We start from the raw sequence: 18,139 nt of genomic DNA on the forward strand, positions 1-18,139 counted from the left end.
CCAGCTCCTCTCTCTATGCCCCGGCTCCTCTCTCTATGCCCCGGTTCCTCTCTCTGTGCCCCGGCTCATCTCTCTATGCTCCTCTCTCTATGCTCCTCGCTCTATGCCCCGGCTACTCTCTCTGTGCTCCGGCTCCTCTCTCTGTGCCCCGGCTCCTCTCTCTGTGGCCCGGCTCCTCTATCTGTGCCCCGGCTCCTCTATCTGTGCCCCGGCTCCTCTCTCTGTGCCCCGGCTCCTCTCTCTGTGCCCCGGCTCCTCTATAACCCGGCTCCTCTCTCTATAACCCGGCTCCTCTCTCCATGCTCCTCTCTCCATGCTCCGGCTCCCCTCTCTATAGCCCGGCCCCCCTCTCCTCTCTCTATAGCCCGGCCCCTCTCTCTATAGCCCGGCTCCTCTCTCTATGCCCCTCTCTCTATGCCCAGGCTCCTCTATACGCCCAGGCGCCTCTCTCTATGCCCCGGCTCCTCTCTCTATCCTCCTCTCTCTATGCCCAGGCTCCTCTCTCTATGCCCAGGCTCCTCTCTCTATGCCCAGGCTCCTCTCTCTATGCCCAGGCTCCTCTCTATATGCTCTGGCTCCTCTCTATATGCCCTGGCTCCTCTCTCTATGCCCTGGCTCCTCTCGCTATGCCCTGGCTCCTCTCTCTATGCTCCTCTCTATATGCCCCGGCTCCTCTCCCTATGCCCCGGCTCCTCTCCCTATGCCCCGGCTCCTCTCCCTATGCCCCGGCTCCTCTCCCTATGCCCCGGCTCCTCTCCCTATGCCCTGGCTCCTCTCTCTAGGCTCCTCTCTCTATGCCCCGGCTCCTCTCTCAACCGCGGCTCCTCCCTCTATGCCCCGGCTCCTCTCTCTATGCCCAGGCTCCTCTCTCTATGAGTCTGCTCCTCTCTCTATGCCCCGGCTCCTCTCTCAACCGCGGCTCCTCTCTCTATGCCCCGGCTCCTCTCTCTATGAGTCTGCTCCTCTCTCTTTTCCCCGGCTCCTCTCTCCATGCTCCTCTCTCTATGCTCAGGCTCCTCTCTCTATGCTCCGGCTCCTCTCTCTATGCTCCGGCTCCTCGCTCTATGCAACGGCTCCTCCCTCTATAGCCCGGCTCCTCCCTCTATAGCCCGGCTCCTCCCTCTATAGCCCGGCTCCTCCCTCTATAGCCCGGCTCCTCCCTCTATGCTCCTCTCTCTATGCCCCGGCTCCTCCCTCTATAGCCCGGCTCCTCTCTCTATGCTCCTCTCTCTATGCCCCGGCTCCTCTCTCTATGCTCCGGCTCCTCTCTCTATAAGTCGGCTTCTCTCTCTATGAGTCGGCTCCTCTCTCTATGCTCCGGCTCCTCTCTCTATGCTCCTCTCTCTATGCCCCGGCTCCTCTCTCTATGCCCCGGCTCCTCTCTCTATGCCCCGGCTCCTCTCTCTATGCCCCGGCTCCTCTCTCTATGCTTCTCTCTCTATGCCCAGGCTCCTCTCTCTATGCCCAGGCTCCTCTCTCTATGCCCAGGCTCCTCCCTCTATAGCCCGGCTCCTCCCTCTATAGCCCGGCTCCTCCCTCTATAGCCCGGCTCCTCCCTCTATAGCCCGGCTCCTCCCTCTATAGCCCGGCTCCTCCCTCTATAGCCCGGCTCCTCCCTCTATAGCCCGGCTCCTCCCTCTATAGCCCGGCTCCTCCCTCTATAGCCCGGCTCCTCTCTCTATGCTCCTCTCTCTATGTCCCGGCTCCTCCCTCTATAGCCCGGCTCCTCTCTCTATGCGCCTCTCTCTATGCCCCGGCTCCTCTCTCTATGCTCCCGCTCCTCTCTCTATAAGTCGGCTTCTCTCTCTATGAGTCGGCTCCTCTCTCTATGCTCCTCTCTCTATGCCCCGGCTCCTCTCTCTATGCCCCGGCTCCTCTCTCTATGCCCCGGCTCCTCTCTCTATGCTTCTCTCTCTATGCCCAGGCTCCTCTCTCTATGCCCAGGCTCCTCTCTCTATGCCCAGGCTCCTCTCTCTATGCTCCTCTCTCTATGCTCTGGCTCCACTCTCTGTGCCCCGGCTCCACTCTCTGTGCCCCGGCTCCTCTCTCTATGCTCCGGCTCCTCTCTCTATGCTCCGGCTCCTCTCTCTATGCTCCGGCTCCTCTCTCTATGCTCCGGCTCCTCTCTCTATAGCCCGGCTCCTCTCTCTATAGCCCGGCTCCTCCCTCTATAGCCCGGCTCCTCCCTCTATAGCCCGGCTCCTCCCTCTATGCTCCTCTCTCTATGCCCCAGCTCCTCTCTCTATGCCCCGGCTCCTCTCTCTATGCCCCGGTTCCTCTCTCTAGGCTCCTCTCTCTATGCCCCGGCTCCTCTCTCTATGAGTCTGCTCCTCTCTCTATGCCCCGGCTCCTCTCTCAACCGCGGCTCCTCCCTCTATGCCCCGGCTCCTCTCTCTATGCCCAGGCTCCTCTCTCTATGAGTCTGCTCCTCTCTCTATGCCCCGGCTCCTCTCTCAACCGCGGCTCCTCTCTCTATGCCCCGGCTCCTCTCTCTATGAGTCTGCTCCTCTCTCTTTTCCCCGGCTCCTCTCTCCATGCTCCTCTCTCTATGCTCAGGCTCCTCTCTCTATGCTCCGGCTCCTCTCTCTATGCTCCGGCTCCTCGCTCTATGCAACGGCTCCTCCCTCTATAGCCCGGCTCCTCCCTCTATAGCCCGGCTCCTCCCTCTATAGCCCGGCTCCTCCCTCTATAGCCCGGCTCCTCCCTCTATGCTCCTCTCTCTATGCCCCGGCTCCTCCCTCTATAGCCCGGCTCCTCTCTCTATGCTCCTCTCTCTATGCCCCGGCTCCTCTCTCTATGCTCCGGCTCCTCTCTCTATAAGTCGGCTTCTCTCTCTATGAGTCGGCTCCTCTCTCTATGCTCCGGCTCCTCTCTCTATGCTCCTCTCTCTATGCCCCGGCTCCTCTCTCTATGCCCCGGCTCCTCTCTCTATGCCCCGGCTCCTCTCTCTATGCCCCGGCTCCTCTCTCTATGCTTCTCTCTCTATGCCCAGGTTCCTCTCTCTATGCCCAGGCTCCTCTCTCTATGCTCCGGCTCCTCGCTCTATGCAACGGCTCCTCCCTCTATAGCCCGGCTCCTCCCTCTATAGCCCGGCTCCTCCCTCTATAGCCCGGCTCCTCCCTCTATAGCCCGGCTCCTCCCTCTATAGCCCGGCTCCTCCCTCTATAGCCCGGCTCCTCTCTCTATGCTCCTCTCTCTATGTCCCGGCTCCTCCCTCTATAGCCCGGCTCCTCTCTCTATGCGCCTCTCTCTATGCCCCGGCTCCTCTCTCTATGCTCCCGCTCCTCTCTCTATAAGTCGGCTTCTCTCTCTATGAGTCGGCTCCTCTCTCTATGCTCCGGCTCCTCTCTCTATGCTCCTCTCTCTATGCCCCGGCTCCTCTCTCTATGCCCCGGCTCCTCTCTCTATGCCCCGGCTCCTCTCTCTATGCTTCTCTCTCTATGCCCAGGCTCCTCTCTCTATGCCCAGGCTCCTCTCTCTATGCCCAGGCTCCTCTCTCTATGCTCCTCTCTCTATGCTCTGGCTCCACTCTCTGTGCCCCGGCTCCACTCTCTGTGCCCCGGCTCCTCTCTCTGTGCCCCGGCTCCTCTCTCTATGCTCCGGCTCCTCTCTCTATGCTCCGGCTCCTCTCTCTATGCTCCGGCTCCTCTCTCTATGCTCCGTTTCCTCTCTCTATAGCCCGGCTCCTCTCTCTATAGCCCGGCTCCTCCCTCTATAGCCCGGCTCCTCCCTCTATAGCCCGGCTCCTCCCTCTATAGCCCGGCTCCTCCCTCTATAGCCCGGCTCCTCCCTCTATGCTCCTCTCTCTATGCCCCAGCTCCTCTCTCTATGTCCCGGCTCCTCTCTCTATGCCCCGGTTCCTCTCTCTGTGCCACGGCTCCTCTCTCTATGCTCCTCTCTCTATGCTCCTCGCTCTATGCCGCGGCTACTCTCTCTGTGCTCCGGCTCCTCTCTCTGTGCCCCGGCTCCTCTCTCTGTGCCCCGGCTCCTCTCTCTGTGCCCTGGCTCCTCTCTCTGTGCCCCGGCTCCTCTCTCTATGCCCCGGCTCCTCTCTATACGAGTCTGCTCCTCTCTCTATGCTCCTCGCTCTATGCCCCGGCTCCTCTCTCTATGCTCCTCTCTCTATGCTCCTCGCTCGATGCCCCGGCTACTCTCTCTCTGCTCCGGCTCCTCTCTCTATGCCCCGGCTCCTCTCTCTGTGCCCCGGCTACTCTCTCTATGCCCCGGCTCCTCTCTCTATGCCCCGGCTCCTCTCTCTATAACCCGGCTCCTCTCTCTATGCCCCGGCTCCTCTCTCTATGCCCCGGCTACTCTCTCTATGCCCCGGCTACTCTCTCTATGCCCCGGCCCCTCTCTCTATGCCCCGGCTCCTCTCTCTATGCCCCGGCTACTCTCTCTGTGCCCCAGCTCCTCGCTCTATGCCCCGGCTCCTCGCTCTATGCCCCGGCTCCTCTCTCCATGCTCCTCGCTCTATGCCCCGGCTCCTCTCTCCATGCTCCTCTCTCTATGCCCCGGCTCCTCTCTCCATGCTCCTCTCTCCATGCTCCGGCTCCCCTCTCTATAGCCCGGCTCCCCTCTCCTCTCTCTATAGCCCGGCCCCTCTCTCTATAGCCCGGCTCCTCTCTCTATGCCCCTCTCTCTATGCCCAGGCTCCTCTCTATATGCTCTGGCTCCTCTCTATATGCCCTGGCTCCTCTCTCTATGCCCTGGCTCCTCTCTCTATGCCCTGGCTCCTCTCTCTATGCTCCTCTCTATATGCCCCGGCTCCTCTCCCTATGCCCCGGCTCCTCTCCCTATGCCCCGGCTCCTCTCCCTATGCCCTGGCTCCTCTCTCTAGGCTCCTCTCTCTATGCCCCGGCTCCTCTCTCTATGAGTCTGCTCCTCTCTCCATGCCCCGGCTCCTCTCTCAACCGCGGCTCCTCCCTCTATGCCCCAGCTCCTCTCTCTGTGCCCCGTCTACTCTCTCTATGAGTCTGCTCCTCTCTCTAATCCCCGGCTCCTCTCTCCATGCTCCTCTCTCTAAGCTCCGGCTCCTCTCTCTATGCTCCGGCTCCTCTCTCTATGCTCCGGCTTCTCTCTCTATGCAACTGCACCTCTCTCTATAGCCCGGCTCCTCCCTCTATAGCCCGGCTCCTCCCTCTATAGCCCGGCTCCTCCCTCTATAGCCCGGCTCCTCCCTCTATAGCCCGGCTCCTCCCTCTATGCTCCTCTCTCTATGCCCCGGCTCCTCCCTCTATAGCCCGGCTCCTCTCTCTATGCTCCTCTCTCTATGCCCCGGCTCCTCTCTCTATGCTCCGGCTCCTCTCTCTATAAGTCGGCTTCTCTCTCTATGCTCCGGCTCCTCTCTCTATGCTCCTCTCTCTATGCCCCGGCTCCTCTCACCATGCTCCTCTCTCTATGCTCTGGCTCCACTCTCTGTGCCCCGGCTCCACTCTCTGTGCCCCGGCTCCTCTCTCTATGCTCCGGCTCCTCTCTCTATGCTCCGGCTCCTCTCTCTATGCTCCGGCTCCTCTCTCTATGCTCCGGCTCCTCTCTCTATGCTCCGGCTCCTCTCTCTATAGCCCGGCTCCTCCCTCTATAGCCCGGCTCCTCCCTCTATAGCCCGGCTCCTCCCTCTATAGCCCGGCTCCTCCCTCTATGCTCCTCTCTCTATGCCCCAGCTCCTCTCTCTATGCCCCGGCTCCTCTCTCTATGCCCCGGTTCCTCTCTCTGTGCCACGGCTCCTCTCTCTATGCTCCTCTCTCTATGCTCCTCGCTCTATGCCCCGGCTACTCTCTCTGTGCTCCGGCTCCTCTCTCTGTGCCCCGGCTCCTCTCTCTTTGCCCCGGCTCCTCTCTCTGTGCCCCGGCTCCTCTCTCTGTGCCCCGGCTCCTCTCTCTGTGCCCCGGCTCCTCTCTCTGTGCCCCGGCTCCTCTCTCTATAGCCCGGCTCCTCCCTCTATAGCCCGGCTCCTCCCTCTATAGCCCGGCTCCTCCCTCTATGCTCCTCTCTCTGTGCCCCGGCTCCTCTCACTGTGCCCCGGCTCCTCTCTCTGTGCCCCGGCTCATCTCTCTGTGCCCCGGCTCCTCTCTCTATGCCCCGGCTCCTCTCTATACGAGTCTGCTCCTGTCTCTATGCTCCTCGCTCTATGCCCCGGCTCCTCTCTCTATGCTCCTCGCTCGATGCCCCGGCTACTCTCTCTCTGCTCCGGCTCCTCTCTCTATGCCCCGGCTCCTCTCTCTATGCTCCGGCTACTCTCTCTATGCCCCGGCTACTCTCTCTATGCCCCGGCCCCTCTCTCTATGCCCCGGCCCCTCTCTCTATGCCCCGGCTCCTCTCTCTATGCCCCGGCTCCTCTCTCTATGCCCCGGCTCCTCTCTCTGTGCCCCGGCTCCTCTCTCTATAACCCGGCTCCTCTCTCTATAGCCCGGCTCCTCCCTCTATAGCCCGGCTCCTCCCTCTATGCTCCTCTCTCTGTGCCCCGGCTCCTCTCTCTGTGCCCCGGCTCCTCTCTCTATAACCCGGCTCCTCTCTCTATAGCCCGGCTCCTCCCTCTATAGCCCGGCTCCTCCCTCTATGCTCCTCTCTCTGTGCCCCGGCTCCTCTCACTGTGCCCCGGCTCCTCTCTCTGTGCCCCGGCTCCTCTCTCTGTGCCCCGGCTCCTCTCTCTATGCCCCGGCTCCTCTCTATACGAGTCTGCTCCTCTCTCTATGCTCCTCGCTCTATGCCCCGGCTCCTCTCTCCATGCTCCTCTCTCTATGCCCCGGCTCCTCTCTCCATGCTCCTCTCTCCATGCTCCGGCTCCCCTCTCTATAGCCCGGCTCCCCTCTCCTCTCTCTATAGCCCGGCCCCTCTCTCTATAGCCCGGCTCCTCTCTCTATGCCCCTCTCTCTATGCCCAGGCTCCTCTCTATATGCTCTGGCTCCTCTCTATATGCCCTGGCTCCTCTCTCTATGCCCTGGCTCCTCTCTCTATGCCCTGGCTCCTCTCTCTATGCTCCTCTCTATATGCCCCGGCTCCTCTCCCTATGCCCCGGCTCCTCTCCCTATGCCCCGGCTCCTCTCCCTATGCCCTGGCTCCTCTCTCTAGGCTCCTCTCTCTATGCCCCGGCTCCTCTCTCTATGAGTCTGCTCCTCTCTCTGTGCCCCGTCTACTCTCTCTATGAGTCTGCTCCTCTCTCTAATCCCCGGCTCCTCTCTCCATGCTCCTCTCTCTAAGCTCCGGCTCCTCTCTCTATGCTCCGGCTCCTCTCTCTATGCTCCGGCTCCTCTCTCTATAGCCCGGCTCCTCCCTCTATAGCCCGGCTCCTCCCTCTATAGCCCGGCTCCTCCCTCTATAGCCCGGCTCCTCCCTCTATAGCCCGGCTCCTCCCTCTATAGCCCGGCTCCTCCCTCTATAGCCCGGCTCCTCTCTCTATGCTCCTCTCTCTATGCCCCGGCTCCTCCCTCTATAGCCCGGCTCCTCTCTCTATGCTCCTCTCTCTATGCCCCGGCTCCTCTCTCTATGCTCCGGCTCCTCTCTCTATAAGTCGGCTTCTCTCTCTATGAGTCGGCTCCTCTCTCTATGCCCCGGCTCCTCTCTCTATGCTCCGGCTCCTCTCTCTATAAGTCTGCTCCTCTCTCTGTGCTCCTCTCTCTGTGCCCCGGCTCCTCTCTCTATGCCCCGGCTCCTCTCTATACGAGTCTGCTCCTCTCTCTATGCTCCTCTCTCTATGCTCCTCTCTCTATGCTCCTCTCTCTATGCTCCTCTCTCTATGCCGCGGCTCCTCGCTCTATGCCCCGGCTCCTCTATCTATGCTCCTCTCTCTATGCTCCTCTCTCTATGCCCCGCTCTCTATGCCCAGGCTCCTCTCTCCATGCCCCGGCTCCTCTCTATACGAGTCTGCTCCTCTCTCTATGCTCCTCTCTCTATGCCCCGGCTCCTCTATCTATGCTCCTCTCTCTATGCTCCTCTCTCTATGCCCCGCTCTCTATGCCCAGGCTCCTCTCTCCATGCCCCGGCTCCTCTCTATACGAGTCTGCTCCTCTCTCTATGCTCCTCGCTCTATGCCCCGGCTCCTCTCTCTATAGCCCGGCTCCTCTCTCTATAGCCCGGCTCCTCTCTCTATGCCCCGGCTCCTCTCTCTATGCTCCTCTCTCTATGCCCCGGCTCCTCTCTCTATGCTCCTCTCTCTATGCCCCGGCTCCTCTCTCTATGCCCCGGCTCCTCTCTCTATGCCCCGGCTCCTCTCTCCATGCTCCTCTCTCTATGCTCCTCTCTCTATGCCCCGGCTCCTCTCTCTATGCCCCGGCTCCTCTCTATACGAGTCTGCTCCTCTCTCTATGCTCCTCTCTCTGTGCCCCGGCTCCTCTCTCTGTGCCCCGGCTCCTCTCTCTATAGCCCGGCTCCTCTCTCTATAGCCCGGCTCCTCTCTCTATGCCCCGGCTCCTCTCTCTATGCCCCGGCTCCTCTCTCTATGCTCCTCTCTCTATGCTCCTCTCTCTATGCCCCGGCTCCTCTCTCTATACTCCTCTCTCTATGCTCCTCTCTCTGTGCCCCGGCTCCTCTCTCTAAGCTCCGGCTCCTCTCTCTATGCTCCGGCTCCTCTCTCTATGCTCCGGCTTCTCTCTCTATGCAACTGCACCTCTCTCTATAGCCCGGCTCCTCCCTCTATAGCCCGGCTCCTCCCTCTATAGCCCGGCTCCTCCCTCTATAGCCCGGCTCCTCCCTCTATAGCCCGGCTCCTCCCTCTATGCTCCTCTCTCTATGCCCCGGCTCCTCCCTCTATAGCCCGGCTCCTCTCTCTATGCTCCTCTCTCTATGCCCCGGCTCCTCTCTCTATGCTCCGGCTCCTCTCTCTATAAGTCGGCTTCTCTCTCTATGCTCCGGCTCCTCTCTCTATGCTCCTCTCTCTATGCCCCGGCTCCTCTCACCATGCTCCTCTCTCTATGCTCTGGCTCCACTCTCTGTGCCCCGGCTCCACTCTCTGTGCCCCGGCTCCTCTCTCTATGCTCCGGCTCCTCTCTCTATGCTCCGGCTCCTCTCTCTATGCTCCGGCTCCTCTCTCTATGCTCCGGCTCCTCTCTCTATGCTCCGGCTCCTCTCTCTATAGCCCGGCTCCTCCCTCTATAGCCCGGCTCCTCCCTCTATAGCCCGGCTCCTCCCTCTATAGCCCGGCTCCTCCCTCTATGCTCCTCTCTCTATGCCCCAGCTCCTCTCTCTATGTCCCGGCTCCTCTCTCTATGCCCCGGTTCCTCTCTCTGTGCCACGGCTCCTCTCTCTATGCTCCTCTCTCTATGCTCCTCGCTCTATGCCCCGGCTACTCTCTCTGTGCTCCGGCTCCTCTCTCTGTGCCCCGGCTCCTCTCTCTGTGCCCCGGCTCCTCTCTCTGTGCCCCGGCTCCTCTCTCTGTGCCCCGGCTCCTCTCTCTGTGCCCCGGCTCCTCTCTCTGTGCCCCGGCTCCTCTCTCTGTGCCCCGGCTCCTCTCTCTATAGCCCGGCTCCTCCCTCTATAGCCCGGCTCCTCCCTCTATAGCCCGGCTCCTCCCTCTATGCTCCTCTCTCTGTGCCCCGGCTCCTCTCTCTGTGCCCCGGCTCCTCTCACTGTGCCCCGGCTCCTCTCTCTGTGCCCCGGCTCATCTCTCTGTGCCCCGGCTCCTCTCTCTATGCCCCGGCTCCTCTCTATACGAGTCTGCTCCTGTCTCTATGCTCCTCGCTCTATGCCCCGGCTCCTCTCTCTATGCTCCTCGCTCGATGCCCCGGCTACTCTCTCTCTGCTCCGGCTCCTCTCTTTATGCCCCGGCTCCTCTCTCTATGCTCCGGCTACTCTCTCTATGCCCCGGCTACTCTCTCTATGCCCCGGCCCCTCTCTCTATGCCCCGGCCCCTCTCTCTATGCCCCGGCTCCTCTCTCTATGCCCCGGCTCCTCTCTCTATGCCCCGGCTCCTCTCTCTGTGCCCCGGCTCCTCTCTCTATAACCCGGCTCCTCTCTCTATAGCCCGGCTCCTCCCTCTATAGCCCGGCTCCTCCCTCTATGCTCCTCTCTCTGTGCCCCGGCTCCTCTCTCTGTGCCCCGGCTCCTCTCTCTATAACCCGGCTCCTCTCTCTATAGCCCGGCTCCTCCCTCTATAGCCCGGCTCCTCCCTCTATGCTCCTCTCTCTGTGCCCCGGCTCCTCTCACTGTGCCCCGGCTCCTCTCTCTGTGCCCCGGCTCCTCTCGGCTCCTCTCTCTATACGAGTCTGCTCCTCTCTCTATGCTCCTCGCTCTATGCCCCGGCTCCTCTCTCCATGCTCCTCTCTCTATGCCCCGGCTCCTCTCTCCATGCTCCTCTCTCCATGCTCCGGCTCCCCTCTCTATAGCCCGGCTCCCCTCTCCTCTCTCTATAGCCCGGCCCCTCTCTCTATAGCCCGGCTCCTCTCTCTATGCCCCTCTCTCTATGCCCAGGCTCCTCTCTATATGCTCTGGCTCCTCTCTATATGCCCTGGCTCCTCTCTCTATGCCCTGGCTCCTCTCTCTATGCCCTGGCTCCTCTCTCTATGCTCCTCTCTATATGCCCCGGCTCCTCTCCCTATGCCCCGGCTCCTCTCCCTATGCCCCGGCTCCTCTCCCTATGCCCTGGCTCCTCTCTCTAGGCTCCTCTCTCTATGCCCCGGCTCCTCTCTCTATGAGTCTGCTCCTCTCTCTGTGCCCCGTCTACTCTCTCTATGAGTCTGCTCCTCTCTCTAATCCCCGGCTCCTCTCTCCATGCTCCTCTCTCTAAGCTCCGGCTCCTCTCTCTATGCTCCGGCTCCTCTCTCTATGCTCCGGCTTCTCTCTCTATGCAACTGCACCTCTCTCTATAGCCCGGCTCCTCCCTCTATAGCCCGGCTCCTTCCTCTATAGCCCGGCTCCTCCCTCTATAGCCCGGCTCCTCCCTCTATAGCCCGGCTCCTCCCTCTATAGCCCGGCTCCTCCCTCTATAGCCCGGCTCCTCTCTCTATGCTCCTCTCTCTATGCCCCGGCTCCTCCCTCTATAGCCCGGCTCCTCTCTCTATGCTCCTCTCTCTATGCCCCGGCTCCTCTCTCTATGCTCCGGCTCCTCTCTCTATAAGTCGGCTTCTCTCTCTATGAGTCGGCTCCTCTCTCTATGCCCCGGCTCCTCTCTCTATGCTCCGGCTCCTCTCTCTATAAGTCTGCTCCTCTCTCTGTGCTCCTCTCTCTGTGCCCCGGCTCCTCTCTCTATGCCCCGGCTCCTCTCTATACGAGTCTGCTCCTCTCTCTATGCTCCTCTCTCTATGCTCCTCTCTCTATGCTCCTCTCTCTATGCTCCTCTCTCTATGCCCCGGCTCCTCGCTCTATGCCCCGGCTCCTCTATCTATGCTCCTCTCTCTATGCTCCTCTCTCTATGCCCCGCTCTCTATGCCCAGGCTCCTCTCTCCATGCCCCGGCTCCTCTCTATACGAGTCTGCTCCTCTCTCTATGCTCCTCTCTCTATGCCCCGGCTCCTCTATCTATGCTCCTCTCTCTATGCTCCTCTCTCTATGCCCCGCTCTCTATGCCCAGGCTCCTCTCTCCATGCCCCGGCTCCTCTCTATACGAGTCTGCTCCTCTCTCTATGCTCCTCGCTCTATGCCCCGGCTCCTCTCTCTATAGCCCGGCTCCTCTCTCTATAGCCCGGCTCCTCTCTCTATGCCCCGGCTCCTCTCTCTATGCTCCTCTCTCTATGCCCCGGCTCCTCTCTCTATGCTCCTCTCTCTATGCCCCGGCTCCTCTCTCTATGCCCCGGCTCCTCTCTCTATGCCCCGGCTCCTCTCTCCATGCTCCTCTCTCTATGCTCCTCTCTCTATGCCCCGGCTCCTCTCTCTATGCCCCGGCTCCTCTCTATACGAGTCTGCTCCTCTCTCTATGCTCCTCTCTCTGTGCCCCGGCTCCTCTCTCTGTGCCCCGGCTCCTCTCTCTATAGCCCGGCTCCTCTCTCTATAGCCCGGCTCCTCTCTCTATAGCCCGGCTCCTCTCTCTATGCCCCGGCTCCTCTCTCTATGCCCCGGCTCCTCTCTCTATGCTCCTCTCTCTATGCTCCTCTCTCTATGCCCCGGCTCCTCTCTCTATACTCCTCTCTCTATGCTCCTCTCTCTGTGCCCCGGCTCCTCTCTCTGTGCCCCGGCTCCTCTCTCTGTGCCCCGGCTCCTCTCTCTGTGCCCCGGCTCCTCCTCCCGTTGTTGTTGTTGTTGTTTACCTTGTAGGGCATGGACTCAAAGAAGATGGATGTTTTGTTGTTGTTCACCTTGTTGGGCATGGACTCAAAGAAGACGGATGTGTTGTTGTGTCTCAGTATGTGTGTTATTGTTGTTGTTTACCTTGTAGGGCATGGACTCAAAGAAGATGGATGTGGCAGAGATCTTCTTCTTGTCCGTCATGAAGCCGTGCGTCAGGTGACCTCCATCAGGGAGGTCCAGACCCATGATCCTCCCATGAGGCTCCACGATCGCCGTGTACACAGCAAAGTTAGCAGGGGAGCCTACAAACACATCGCCTAGTTAGACCCTACAGAGCTGTACTAGGATGGCCTGGTTACACCTAGTTAGACCCTACAGAGCTGTACTGGGATGGCCTGGTTACACCTCCACCTAGTTAGACCCTACAGAGCTGTACTGGGATGGCCTGGTTACACCTAGTTAGACCCTACAGAGCTGTACTGGGATGGCCTGGTTACACCTAGTTAGACCCTACAGAGCTGTACTGGGATGGCCTGGTTACACCTAGTTAGACCCTACAGAGCTGTACTGGGATGGCCTGGTTACACCTAGTTAGACCCTACAGAGCTGTACTGGGATGGCCTGGTTACACCTAGTTAGACCCTACAGAGCTGTACTGGGATGGCCTGGTTACACCTAGTTAGACCCTACAGAGCTGTACTGGGATGGCCTGGTTACACCTAGTTAGACCCTACAGAGCTGTACTGGGATGGCCTGGTTACACCTAGTTAGACCCTACAGAGCTGTACTGGGATGGCCTGGTTACACCTAGTTAGACCCTACAGAGCTGTACTGGGATGGCCTGGTTACACCTAGTTAGACCCTACAGAGCTGTACTGGGATGGCCTGGTTACACCTAGTTAGACCCTACAGAGCTGTACTGGGATGGCCTGGTTACACCTAGTTAGACCCTACAGAGCTGTACTGGGATGGCCTGGTTACACCTAGTTAGACCCTACAGAGCTGTACTGGGATGGCCTGGTTACACCTAGTTAGACCCTACAGAGCTATACTGGGATGGCCTGGTTACACCTAGTTAGACCCTACAGAGCTGTACTGGGATGGCCTGGTTACACCTCCACCTAGTTAGACCCTACAGAACTGTACTGGGATGGCCTGGTTACACCTAGTTAGACCCTACAGAGCTGTACTGGGATGGCCTGGTTACACCTAGTTAGACCCTACACAGCTGTACTGGGATGGCCTGGTTACACCTAGTTAGACCCTACACAGCTGTACTGGGATGGCCTGGTTACACCTCCACCTAGTTAGACCCTACAGAGCTGTACTGGGATGGCCTGGTTACACCTCCACCTAGTTAGACCCTACAGAGCTGTACTGGGATGGCCTGGTTACACCTCCACCTATTTAGACCCTACAGAGCTGTACTGGGATGGCCTGGTTACACCTCCACCTAGTTAGTGTCTCTACAGTGTGTGTGTAGTGTGTGTGTGTGTCTCTGTGTAGTGTGTGTGTGTCTCTGTGTAATGTGTGTGTCTCTGTGTAATGTGTGTGTGTGTCTCTGTGTAGCGTGTGTGTGTCTCTGTGTAGCGTGTGTGTGTGTGTCTCTGTGTAGCGTGTGTGTGTGTGTCTCTGTGTAGCGTGTGTGTGTGTGTCTCTGTGTAGCGTGTGTGTGTGTGTGTGTCTCTGTGTAGCGTGTGTGTGTGTGTCTCTGTGTAGCGTGTGTGTGTGTCTCTGTGTAGCGTGTGTGTGTCTCTGTGTAGCGTGTTTGTGTCTCTGTGTAGCGTGTGTGTGTCTCTGTGTAGCGTGTGTATGTGTCTCTGTGTAGTGGGGGGGGGGGGGGGTACTATCTGAGTATGTGTTACTGTGCAGTGGGGGGGGGGGGGGAGAACTACCTGAGTATGTGTCTCTTTGTAGTGGGGGGGGGGGGGGGGGTTACTACCTGTGTATGTGTCTCTGTGTAGTGGGGGAGGGGGGGGGGGGGGTACTACCTGAGTATGTGTCTCTGTGTAGTGGGGGGGGATACTACCTGAGTATGTGTCTCTGTGTAGTGGGGGGGGGGGGGTACTACCTGAGTATGTGTTACTGTGTAGTGGGGGGGGGGGGGGGGGGGGGTACTACCTGAGTATGTGTCTCTGTGTAGTGGGGGGGGGGGGGGGGGGGGGTACTACCTGAGTATGTGTTACTGTGTAGTGGGGGGGGGGGGGGGGTACTACCTGAGTATGTGTTACTGTGTAGTGGGGGGGGGGGGGGGGGGTACTACCTGAGTATGTGTTACTGTGTAGTGGGGGGGGGGGGGTACTACCTGAGTATGTGTTACTGTGTAGTGGGGGGGGGGGGGGGGGTACTACCTGAGTATGTGTTACTGTGTAGTGGGGGGGGGAATACTACCTGAGTATGTGTTACTGTGTAGTGGGGGGGGGGGATACTACCTGAGTATGTGTTACTGTGTAGTGGGGGGGGGGGGAATACTACCTGAGTATGTGTTACTGTGTAGTGGGGGGGGTACTACCTGAGTATGTGTTACTGTGTAGTGGGGGGGGGGGGATACTACCTGAGTATGTGTTACTGTGTAGTGGAGGGGGGGGGGGTTACTACCTGAGTATGTGTCTCTGTGTAGTGGGGGGGGGGGGGGGTACTACCTGAGTATGTGTTACTGTGTAGTGGGGGGGGGTACTACCTGAGTATGTGTCTCTGTGTAGTGGGGGGGGGGGGGGTACTACCTGGGTATGTGTTACTGTGTAGTGGGGGAGGGGGGATACTACCTGAGTATGTGTTACTGTGTAGTGGGGGGGGGGGGATACTACCTGAGTATGTGTCTCTGTGTAGTGGGGGGGGGGGGGGGGTACTACCTGAGTATGTGTCTCTGTGTAGGGGGGGGGGGGGGGGTACTACCTGAGTATGTGTCTCTGTGTAGCGTGTGTGTGTAGTGGGGGGGGGGGGGGGGGTACTACCTGAGTATGTGTTACTGTGTAGTGGGGGGGGGGGTACTACCTGAGTATGTGTCTCTGTGTAGTGGGGGGGGGGGAATACTACCTGAGTATGTGTTACTGTGTAGTGGGGGGGGGGGGGGGTACTACCTGAGTATGTGTTACTGTGTAGTGGGGGGGGGGGGGGGGGAATACCTGAGTATGTGTCTCTGTGTAGTGGGGGGGGGGGGGATACTACCTGAGTATGTGTTACTGTGTAGTGGGGGGGGGGAATACTACCTGAGTATGTGTTACTGTGTAGTGGGTGGGGGGGTACTACCTGAGTATGTGTCTCTGTGTAGTGGGGGGGGGGGGGGAATACTACCTGAGTATGTGTTACTGTGTAGTGGGGGGGGGGGGAATACTACCTGAGTATGTGTTACTGTGTAGTGGGTGGGGGGAATACTACCTGAGTATGTGTCTCTGTGTAGTGGGGGGGGGGGGGAATACTACCTGAGTATGTGTCTCTGTGTAGTGGGGGGGGGGGGGAATACTACCTGAGTATGTGTTACTGTGTAGTGGGGGGGGGGGGGGGTACTACCTGAGTATGTGTTACTGTGTAGTGGGGGGGGGGGATACTACCTGAGTATGTGTTACTGTGTAGTGGGGGGGGGGGGGGGGGGTACTACCTGAGTATGTGTTACTGTGTAGTGGGGGGGGGGGGGGTACTACCTGAGTATGTGTTACTGTGTAGTGGGGGGGGGTACTACCTGAGTATGTGTCTCTGTGTAGTGGGGGGGGGGGGGGTACTACCTGAGTATGTGTTACTGTGTAGTGGGGGGGGGGGGGGGATACTACCTGAGTATGTGTCTCTGTGTAGTGGGGGGGGGGGGGGATACTACCTGAGTATGTGTCTCTGTGTAGTGGGGGGGGGGGGGTACTACCTGAGTATGAGTCTCTGTGTAGTGGGGGGGGGGTACTACCTGAGTATGTGTCTCTGTGTAGTGGGGGGGGGGGGAATACTACCTGAGTATGTGTTACTGTGTAGTGGGGGGGTACTACCTGAGTATGTGTTACTGTGTAGTGGGGGGGTACTACCTGAGTATGTGTTACTGTGTAGTGGGGGGGGGGATACTACCTGAGTATGTGTCTCTGTGTAGTGGGGGGGGGGGGGATACTACCTGAGTATGTGTCTCTGTGTAGTGGGGGGGGGGGGGGGGGTACTACCTGAGTATGTGTTACTGTGTAGTGGGGGGGGGGGGATACTACCTGAGTATGTGTCTCTGTGTAGTGGGGGGGGGGGGGGGGAATACTACCTGAGTATGTGTCTCTGTGTAGTGGGGGGGGGGGGGAATACTACCTGAGTATGTGTTACTGTGTAGTGGGGGGGGGGGGGGGGTACTACCTGAGTATGTGTTACTGTGTAGTGGGGGGGGGGGGGAAACTACCTGAGTATGTGTTACTGTGTAGTGGGGGTGGGGGGGGGGGATACTACCTGAGTATGTGTTACTGTGTAGTGGGGGGGTACTACCTGAGTATGTGTTACTGTGTAGTGGGGGGGTACTACCTGAGTATGTGTTACTGTGTAGTGGGGGGGGGGGGAATACTACCTGAGTATGTGTTACTGTGTAGTGGGGGGGTACTACCTGAGTATGTGTTACTGTGTAGTGGGGGGGTACTACCTGAGTATGTGTTACTGTGTAGTGGGGGGGGGGGGGGAGAATACTACCTGAGTATGTGTTACTGTGTAGTGGGGGGGTACTACCTGAGTATGTGTTACTGTGTAGTGGGGGGGTACTACCTGAGTATGTGTCTCTGTGTAGTGGGGGGGGGGGGGGAATACTACCTGAGTATGTGTTACTGTGTAGTGGGGGGGTACTACCTGAGTATGTGTTACTGTGTAGTGGGGGGGTACTACCTGAGTATGTGTTACTGTGTAGTGGGGGGGGGGGGGGAATACTACCTGAGTATGTGTCTCTGTGTAGTGGGGGGGGGGGGATACTACCTTGAGTATGTGTCTCTGTGTAGTGGGGGGGGGGGGGGGGGGTACTACCTGAGTATGTGTTACTGTGTAGTGGGGGGGGGTACTACCTGAGTATGTGTCTCTGTGTAGTGGGGGGGGGGGGGGGGTACTACCTGGGTATGTGTTACTGTGTAGTGGGGGAGGGGGGATACTACCTGAGTATGTGTTACTGTGTAGTGGGGGGGGGGGGATACTACCTGAGTATGTGTTACTGTGTAGTGGGGGGGGGGGGGGTTACTACCTGAGTATGTGTCTCTGTGTAGTGGGGGGGGGGATACTACCTGAGTATGTGTCTCTGTGTAGTGGGGGGGGGGGGGGGGTACTACCTGAGTATGTGTCTCTGTGTAGGGGGGGGGGGGGGGGGGTACTACCTGAGTATGTGTCTCTGTGTAGCGTGTGTGTGTAGTGGGGGGGGGGGGGGGGGTACTACCTGAGTATGTGTTACTGTGTAGTGGGGGGGGGGGTACTACCTGAGTATGTGTCTCTGTGTAGTGGGGGGGGGGGGAATACTACCTGAGTATGTGTTACTGTGTAGTGGGGGGGGGGGGGGGGAAATACTACCTGAGTATGTGTTACTGTGTAGTGGGGGGGGGGGGGGGGGTACTACCTGAGTATGTGTTACTGTGTAGTGGGGGGGGGGGGGGAATACCTGAGTATGTGTCTCTGTGTAGTGGGGGGGGGGGGGATACTACCTGAGTATGTGTTACTGTGTAGTGGGGGGGGGGGGGGAATACTACCTGAGTATGTGTTACTGTGTAGTGGGGGGGGGGGGGGGAATACTACCTGAGTATGTGTTACTGTGTAGTGGGGGGGGGGGGGAATACTACCTGAGTATGTGTTACTGTGTAGTGGGGGGATACTACCTGAGTATGTGTTACTGTGTAGTGGGGGGGGGGGGAATACTACCTGAGTATGTGTTACTGTGTAGTGGGTGGGGGGAATACTACCTGAGTATGTGTCTCTGTGTAGTGGGGGGGGGGGGAATACTACCTGAGTATGTGTCTCTGTGTAGTGGGGGGGGGGGGGGAATACTACCTGAGTATGTGTTACTGTGT

General features: G+C 59.1%; 1 protein-coding gene across 1 annotated transcript in view; it reads right to left on the reverse strand.

Annotated features, from left to right (window-relative positions):
• LOC110514494 (serine hydroxymethyltransferase, cytosolic-like) overlaps window positions 1–18,139 on the reverse strand; it is a 95,651-nt gene that overhangs the window by 61,301 nt on the left and 16,211 nt on the right. Inside the window, exon 5 of the mRNA XM_036972298.1 lies at window positions 12,294–12,454. Within this exon, the coding sequence (XP_036828193.1) occupies window positions 12,294–12,454 (161 nt within the window). The remainder of the gene's footprint in view (window positions 1–12,293; window positions 12,455–18,139) is intronic.

The sequence above is a fragment of the Oncorhynchus mykiss genome, unplaced genomic scaffold (genome assembly GCF_013265735.2).
Source record: "Oncorhynchus mykiss isolate Arlee unplaced genomic scaffold, USDA_OmykA_1.1 un_scaffold_130, whole genome shotgun sequence".
In the NCBI taxonomy this organism is placed as follows: Eukaryota; Metazoa; Chordata; class Actinopteri; order Salmoniformes; family Salmonidae; genus Oncorhynchus; species Oncorhynchus mykiss.